Source organism: Buceros rhinoceros, unplaced genomic scaffold (genome assembly GCF_000710305.1).
Source record: "Buceros rhinoceros silvestris isolate BGI_N320 unplaced genomic scaffold, ASM71030v1 scaffold10662, whole genome shotgun sequence".
Classification (NCBI taxonomy): domain Eukaryota; kingdom Metazoa; phylum Chordata; class Aves; order Bucerotiformes; family Bucerotidae; genus Buceros; species Buceros rhinoceros.
The window spans coordinates 21,164-30,069 of NW_010397166.1; the positions used below are offsets into that span (position 1 = coordinate 21,164).

General features: G+C 42.8%; 1 protein-coding gene across 1 annotated transcript in view; it reads left to right on the forward strand.

The window, feature by feature from the left end:
• LOC104502208 (piezo-type mechanosensitive ion channel component 2-like) overlaps positions 1–8,906 on the forward strand; it is a gene marked incomplete at both ends in the record, with an annotated part of 53,378 nt that overhangs the window by 20,157 nt on the left and 24,315 nt on the right. The window contains 4 exons of the mRNA XM_010146147.1: positions 402–602; positions 2,349–2,553; positions 2,695–2,796; positions 3,247–3,412. Of these exons, the coding sequence (XP_010144449.1) occupies positions 402–602; positions 2,349–2,553; positions 2,695–2,796; positions 3,247–3,412 (674 nt within the window). The remainder of the gene's footprint in view (positions 1–401; positions 603–2,348; positions 2,554–2,694; positions 2,797–3,246; positions 3,413–8,906) is intronic.

An 8,906-nucleotide genomic window follows, 5' to 3' on the forward strand; every position in this document is an offset into this window, starting at 1 on the left:
AACCCCTGCAGATGACTTTGTGTGTGCACATATCCTCCATCTCTCGCAAAACAAAGCATGATGTCTTAAGAGAAGCTCTGAAACCTGAGAGGGCGCGTGGATGGGTCAATGCATTTCCCCTCCCCTTCCTTTCCACAACTTGTGTTCATTATGGTGTTTTTTAATGAATTTCTTTCAGTGTATCTTCTCCGTGTCAGGATGTTTCTTCAAAATCCCGGTGGTGGGAACCTTAGTTTGTTTCAAAGGTAGCTGGGTATAGGTGCAGCGCATCCTGGAGCGTTGAAACACTCAGTAGAAATAACCATTGGAGTACTCATGGGTTTATGCTTTTCAGAAAATTTTACAGCATCTGGTGGTTTTGATTTTTATTTGGTATATTCTTCTGATTGTCTCTCCCATAGAATAATTTACTGATGCTGGCTATTCTGGCTTTTGAAGTCACAATCTACCGCCACCAAGAGTACTACAGATGTCGAAATAACCTTACCACGCCCGTGACTAAAACCATTTTCCATGATATCACGAGAGCACATCTGGATGATGGACTGGTAAACTGTGTCAAGTATTTCATCAACTATTTCTTCTACAAATTTGGTCTGGAGGTAAATCACTATGGATTATTTTTCTTTAGACTATCATTCCAGATGTTTTGGTTGTGTTGTATTTGAATACTAGCTTGAACCATGTTTGACAGCTGGATGCTTCTTTCTCATGACTCATGTAAGACCTTGCCACTGCTGCTCTCTATCTTCTAATAGTCATTTCCCCTCTAGCTTTTCTTTATGTGTCTTTTAACTCAACAAAAGGCGTAACAGATGGGACAAGAGACAGAGCTGAGATATACCCTGTCATGGCCGCACACACAGAGGGAACCGTGGACTGCAGGAGCAGCAAAAGAAAGCAGGGGCTAGCAGGCTGTTGTCTCTATTCAAACATTTCTAAGCTGCTTTTGCTGCACAAACACATCCTTCTATTTCTCATATGTTGTTGTATGAAAAAGCTGTCCGTGATCTGCAGGAGCAAGAGCTCCAGCAAAGGTTGTTGCTGCCTTGTGCCGCTAGTGTAAGACAAAGCTCTTTCTCCAAAGTACTTTTTTGTAGACAGGAAACACTGAGAGAATTACGAGAGGCAGGTACTAAGGAGTGAAGGGTTTTTTCTGGAGATCCGTGATGTATCCTCAATATCTGGCAGGTGTCTTATTTAGTAGATCTGCTTGTCTGTTTGCCAGCAACAGTGGCCCAGACTGCTGGGGTTTAGCCTTGGCTAATACCTTCCGTTTATCTGCTTCCCCCAAGCCAGCAGCAAAACATCGCAGTGAACCTGCCTTGAAGACAAGCTATTGCTGAACAAGTGCTGCAAAACAAAAGGAAAGAAAGAACTTCCTCTCTGTATCTCTGTTCCCTTACCCCGTCTGTTTGTTCACAGACACTGGAAATGTGCTTTCAAAAATGTTTGTGGCAATTCTGATTTATCACAAATTTCTACGGCCGGCTGAAGAAGGCAACTTCTAGGCTAATGCATCCCAAATCGAATCATAATGATGCTCTTGATCACCTTGCTGCCGATAAACCGAGTAACCTGTCCACAGCCAGTCTGAGGATTATGGGTGAAAATTAAAATGAACCCACAAGCGGTTTCCTTCAGGAGATAATTTTAGCCTCATCTTAATGCTGGGAGAGACAAAATCAAAGTAATGAAATGCCCTGAATTAACAAATCACTATGAGTTATCCGCTAAGTTTGAAAAGGTGCTTCGTGGCACCGAGTGAAGGGGCTTTAAGTGGAGCCAGAGAACAGAAATGCTTTGGGATGCAGAGCCTTCAGGAAAACGGAGAGCTAAAGCTGCCCTACAGGAACTGACTCGATTTGTCTATAGCCAATAGAAGTTGTACAGGCTAAACCCCTTTTCTTCTTGTCTGCTCCCCACATGCGGATACGCTTTACTTGCTGCTATTCTTTATAGTTCCTCTTCTTTTTCACATCTGTAAGTGCTATAAAAATACATGGCTGTGTAATACGTGCTTTGCTTGGCAGCAATTAATTGTTTCAGATACAGGCTACTGGGACAACGCTCTTTCCATCTCTATCTTTAGATATCACATAATGGAAACCTGCTTTTGCACTGCGTTCATGGAGTTGACACTCATATCTATGAGTATCGAAAGTCTGGGCTGCTGGGGTGGGGAAAGCTGCTGCTGGAGAGATACAAACTGGTTTAGCGTGTTGGTTTGTGCAGGGTTCCTGCAGTTAGCCCCAGCACCCTGTCAGGGTCCAGAACAGTTTATCATTGCTGCCTCATCTAGCCATCAGCTTGCAAATGTTGCTTATGTTTCTTCACTTCTCTTCCAGACCTGTTTTCTTCTGTCAGTGAATGTAATTGGTCAGCGAATGGACTTTTATGCCATGATTCATGCCTTCTGGCTGATCGCTGTGTTGTATCGACGCAGAAGAAAAGCTATTGCTGAGATCTGGCCAAAATACTGCTGTTTTCTGGCATGCATCATCACATTCCAGTACTTCCTTTGCATTGGCATCCCACCTGCTCCTTGTAAAGGTAAGGCCGCTCACCCTTTACGGACTGTTACTGCTGCTTGGTTTTACCAATACGCCGGTTTTTGCCGGCGTATTCAGAAGAAAAGGGTGAAGTAATTGTTGTGAAGAACTGATTGCAGTTTTGTGTGCTTCTGTCGCACAGACTATCCATGGAGAAGTGGTAATGCCAACTTCAACTCCAACATCATAAAGTGGTTATACTTTCCAGACTTCATTGTGAGACCGAACCCTGTCTTCCTTGTCTGTAAGTATTTTAGGACATAGCTGGAAGTTGTTTACGTGTCCGTTGCTTAAAACATCTGTACAGTGTAAGTTGAAGCCAGCCTTTTATTTACTCTCCAGTAGCAAGCTGATGTATTTTGTATGACTGGATTTTGTGTGGCTCGGTATGGAGTAGAAAAATTCAAAGAATTAGTAACTTCTTTATCTGTGTTTTTCCATATTTATTCCATTTTTAATGAAGCAGCATTTAGAAGTATTAATTATTTCCCTTTTTCTCATTTACTTCTGAACAAAAAACATAGAAGACAGGTTAAAAAGCCCCTAAATAAGTGAATAAATTTCAAATTGGTGTTAAATAGCACATTCTGGGAGGTTCAAAGTGTGGGAAGACAATATGGTAACTACATTATATCACCACCACTCTCTGCACTGAATGATAGAATTTTTTCCTTCTGCCACTGCTTTCTTCTAGATGATTTCATGCTGCTGCTGTGTGCATCCCTTCAAAGGCAGACGTTTGAGGACGAAAATAAAGCTGCAGTACGAATCATGGCTGGGGACAATGTGGAAATTTGCATGAATCTTGACGCAGCATCTTTTAGCCAGCATAATCCTGTTCCTGACTTCATCCACTGCCGGTAAGAACTGAACCTTAAACACGTGCAAAACACAGCGCTTCTTTTTTGTGAAGTTCCCTAGCATGAAAGTAACTCTCACAGCTTCCAATTTTACTTGGAATTTATATTCGTGCATGTTCCCATCTTGTAACATGCCTCTAACGGCTGTGTGAGACAGCAGATAGTTAGCTTCTGGGTAATCAGCTCCTGGTTTAGAAAAAGGCCGATGAAAGCAAATCCTCCTAATGGTGTTGACAGGTTTAAGTGCTCCCCCAGAGGGACGTTCAGTGACAGATTTGCCTGTAAGCATATATTCCCTCCACTGAACACGCCGTGGGACAGTGTTTATGGTGGGCTCCAGCACTTTGGTGGCTTCCCCCAAAACACAGGCACGTTAGTCAGAAGCCGTTGTAGTCTGAATTTGTCCATGTACGTGTTTAGTCCCACAAAACGATCAGGCGTGTCCTGCTGAGTTGTTGTCTAAGCAAGGCACAATCAAAATAATACTTTAATATAAGAGACTGTCCTTTGGCTGTTTCATCTGGGCAGAGGAACCTTAAAAGTGATTGGAAGGACAACTGGCATGTCTTCCTGTTTCTCACTGTTGCGTGTGAGGTTGCTTAAGAAGGTGCATAATACAAAACGGGGGCAGAGCCTGCGATGGTCTGTTCTGGATGGTCTTTGCCCACTGGAGCCATTCCTGTGTGATCATTTCAACACACACAGAGACCAGCTCAGCTCTTCTGAGTTGTGCTGGACAGACTCGCAGTTGAAGTTATCTCTGAAAGTTTGGTGCAATATGAGAAGAGCGAATGGGAAGAGTAAGATTTCTTAGCTCTTGTGTTTTGTCAGGCTGAGTATTTGGTTTGTGAGTGCATGTTAACAGCAGATGGCTGAGTGCAGAAGGAATTAAAAAAAATTGAACTAATATCTAGGAAACTCTCCTTTTGGCTGGTAAACTTGTATTTATTTTACCAGAGGAGTGCTATCACCAGAATTCCTTTTCAAGATCTTTAAGCTGATCTTGCTCTTCCTGTTAGAAATGGTGGCCAAATTCAGTTGACTCATTTCTCCAGAGATTTATAGGCACTTCTGGGTGAATGGTGGACAGTTCTTCCGCTTGACTATTTCCAGTCTGCACAGTAGACCCAGTGCTCTAGATCCAGTAACGTAAGCAGAACGGGAGAAGTTGTAATCTCTCTTCAAAATGCTCCATCAAGTGGGGATGCTTTCCAAAAAACATCAGCCAAATAGGGCTTGGTGGAGAAGAACACGTAGGGGAGGTTGCCTGAGTTTGTTTTGTTGTCTCTGTGGTGGCGTCCATTTTAGGAAAAGCAAATACAGCAGCTGCATCTGGCGCACAGATGCGATGGGTCACTGGCAAAGACCATCACTGGCGAGACGGTTGCTGGCAGGAAGAAAAGGTCGGATTTTTTTCCCCATAGTCCAGAAAAAAAAAATTTGTGAAAAAAAATCATTAATGATGAAGATGTGTTATCTTCAGAAGAGGCAAGAAAATCACTGCTTTTTAAAACAGCCTCTTTAGGCGCCTTTTCAAAGTTCCCTGGAACCTGATAGGTATTTCTGGTCATCTGAGGAAGATACTCCCAAATGGCCAAGCATGAAAATTTTGAAGCACAGAGGATGTTCTTTGAAGATTTTGGATTGGAATCAGAGACAGGCTTAATCCAAGCAAAATCCAAGCTGAACTGGCCTGCTGCCTCTCCACAACCCCGTGGGTCGAGTTCTGTGGTTGGGTTCATAAGGGTGGTCTTGAAGTCATTGGTGACATCACATCCGTTCACGCACACTGCTTGGCACGTGCTGCCAGAATAGAGCTGTGTATAGATGATCAGCGATAGGCAACCACTTCACTGGGAGTTTGCAACTTGTATTAGGCAGCGAGTAATACTGCTGGTACAAAAACCAGGAAAATCAAAGGGTCCCGTTAGTAGTGGGGAGCTGAACAAAGGAACTGTGATCGCTTTATGCTCGTCCCAGCTAAATACAGAAATCAGTGCGGCTGTTTCGTGTGCTGCCTTTATGTTGTGTGAGTAAGAAGTAGAATGAGAAGAACAAGGCAGAGAAAGAAACAGAACAGGGACATTTTTATTGAAAAAATCCATTGAATGAATGGAAAACCCATTAATTCCAGGAATGGGGGAAATTGCTGTTTATTATATCCTGTCTTGTAGATGCTCAGGCAGGTAAGCCGTAAATTCCTTTTTTTTTTTTTTGTGTGTGTGTAGTGTTAGCTTCCTGAATCTGTAATGGAACATGCTCGTAAAACAGAGAGTGTAGGTATACACAGACATTCCTTTAGTATGAACTGCATAACAGATCTAGTGTTCTTGGTTCTTTCTTTGATCCTTCAAGCATCCTCTTCAATGCTTTCACTGCAATGCAGGTTTTCCCAGGATTTAGATGTCATTATTGTTGAGAAGGTTGCACTGTGCATATAATCTTAAATGCCTAATTCGCTTCAAAGAAGCACCAGAGAATGGCTGGAAATCTCTTAAAGTGGCTGAATCTTTTATCAGGGATTATAAATCTTTAAAGAGAAGGACTTTCAAGCTCTGGAGAATCCACTGAAGATATACCTCAGAAGAAAATGTATGTATCTGGCCTCCATCCAAGACAGTTTGGAACTGAAAGGGCTTTGGCTAAAATCATTCCTTGCGCTTTGCCATGCAAGTTTCAGAATGGTCTAAATATTTAGATGTGGACAAGACCTAGGTTCAAAATTTGTCCAAAGCAAGTGAAATGAAAAGTGGCACTTCTCCAGAAGTCAGTCAGAAAGAGCCAAACAAATAAGTGAAGACTTTATAAATTTATGAATAAATTACAAAGCATAGAAGAAATCAGTGCTTAGTATTCATGTGTTTTCTGAAAAGTCCAGTGTGTATTTACTGCCATGTAAAAGGAGTGGTAGTTGCAGACTGAAGCATCCTCCCTCAAGTATCTCTTCCCTTGAAAAGGTGCCAGTTGGTTTCTGTTCTAGTAGGCATGGATAAAAACCTTTTAACTGCGGTATAAACAGTGGCAGAAAAAGAGCTTACTTCCAAATGCTTGATTTTCTTCTCTCTGGAGAAATACTTGCGCTCAGCAGTGATAAATACAGTTTAAGGAAGAGATTTCCTGAAATTTTCATGTCTTTCCACCCCCAGATTTCTCAGGGGATACTTGCTTGACCCCAAGGGAGAGCACAACCAAAGGGCTTTGAAACAGAAATAAAACCGAAGAATAGAAGTAGGAGCTTTTAAAATGAAACAGGATTTAAAGTGACTTCACTGAGGATAATCCTTTCCCACAGTCTCTAATGCTGGAAAATTCTCGTTTCAGTTCCCAAGCAGTTGTCAGACATTCTCCTAGACACTGACAGGGAAAAAATTTGGGATTGTAATCAACTTTTTTCCTCTTAAGAGCAGAAACAGTATTAACAGCCTGTCGTTGAACTGTCCCCTTTAATACCTGCTCCCTGGGAACCACCACCGGCTGAGTCAGGTCAGGTCTCCCAAGGCAGCTGTAAGGCCTTTCTTGGAACTACGCTTCTTGTAACTGAGCTTAGTGAGAGTGGATCTGCGAATCATCATTACAGGCTTCCTGTCGTATTTGTTGTATAAAGCAGATAAACATTTTATTGCTAATGAAATGAGCCCCAAGAAATAACACAGCTTTGGACTGGGGAATTTTAAAGAAGGTAGAAGCATGAAGGTAAGAGAGTGAGAGTAAGAGAATATCAGTCCTGGGAGAGGACTTGACAAAGAGAGACTTGACTGAGACCTATAGAATCCACAACAAACAACTGGAAGAAGAAAGGGAGCAGATTTTCAGAAGGTTTGGTGTTTCTATTCACAAAGGACAAGTCAACGAATCTACCTCCTGAAGGCTGAAATGGAGCTACAGGGAAACACTCTGGGTGTGGAAGCTCGGTGAGAAATCAGCAATGCTGCAGTTAGAAGCGGAGGTGGACTGTGAGGGGTCACACAGGCTTAGTGTGTAAGGAATAGGCAAGAGGGAAAGAAAGAAGAAATTTGGGGAGCAGGGGTAGCTTGCAGAATGTGTATATATAGGGATGATATATATCATGTATGATATGATACTTGGAGGGAAGGGAGAGGGGAGTCCTCAGAAGAGGGCTGAGGGACCAGCCTTGGCTTTTATGGAGGTGGGTAGTAACACTCAAAACCAGGTGCCTGGTAATGGAAGTCAGTGAAGCTCCTCCAGCGTGAAGCAGCATTGCGCTGTATTGATCAGCACCACAGCACAAGTGGCTCTCACCAGTGTCTAAGTGTGTGTTTTCCCTAAAATTCAAAACACTCTCTGAGGACAAACACCTTTCATCACAGGTCTGGACGCTAGACTGGCTGCAGCCAAACACGTCATTGAGCATGCCGGGAAAACAACTACACTGAGAGCAATCTTTTTGCAACAGGATGGACTGTATTACAGTTAAAAATTAATTCCTGTCGAAATAAAATATTGAAGCAATCATGATAAGGCTAATAAAGCTTGTCTTTTTAAAGGCAAGCAGATCGTTTGATATGGAGAGCCATCTGAGGTTACCATAGCTTTGACGGATGGTTGGAGTGAACTTCAGATTTTGCCTTCCTCGGTTTTGAGCAAAACTATACAGTAAATTTTTCCAAAATGTTACACAGAGCATCGGTGGATTCTGCTAATAACACAATTGGCAAGTCAAGATTTTTTATTTTTGATTCACCTTTCAAGTTCTTTCTGTATCATTTCTCATTCAGAGGTTGTTGTGCTACCAGAAGCCACGGTCTGATGCTCTTGATGCATTGGCGTAGCGGCTCATTTTCCTCAGAGGTGTACTTACATTCCTGGCCTCCAGCTACACTCTCCCACCTTGGCATTCCTCACACCAGCAGTCGGGTTGAATGGGCAGAAAAGGATCCCTTCCTTCTGTCCCCACCCCCAAAATAAACAGGCTTTTGCAGATTTGCTTCTTGAAACCAGTTCAAAGAGCCAAAGCAGGGGCTGGAACGCGTTGCTGAGGGGATGAAGGGGAGTGGGACTGTCCCCTCGGGAAGCAGCTGCTCAGATTTCCTGGGTGTATTGTCAAATACCACATCCTGAGGGTGGTCTCTTCTCTCTGTGACTGGATGTAGATTTACAGACCACTTGGAAGATGAGGTTTGGAAGGTTTACATGGCATTAAACTAATGATCTGTGTGGTCTGCACTGAAAGCATAAAATTATGGTATATGCTATCCAAGAGCAAGCATTTTCTGCTGTCTGTGAAGAAGTTTTCAACAGAGGTTAATCACCCTCACTGACCTTCTCGGTTTGTGTAGGGTCTTTTTAGCTGTTGGGGTGGCTTTGTGTTTCAGCCTCCCACTGTTGCACTTGAACCTCCAGAGCAAAGAACCGAATCTCCTCACTTTTCTGCCAGTTTTAGGCAGAATTTGAAGATTTTTGTCTGAGGAGGTGTCAAGTGATCTGAGATGCATTATGTTGAGAACTCCCTCACCGAGACACGTCTTCATTCCTG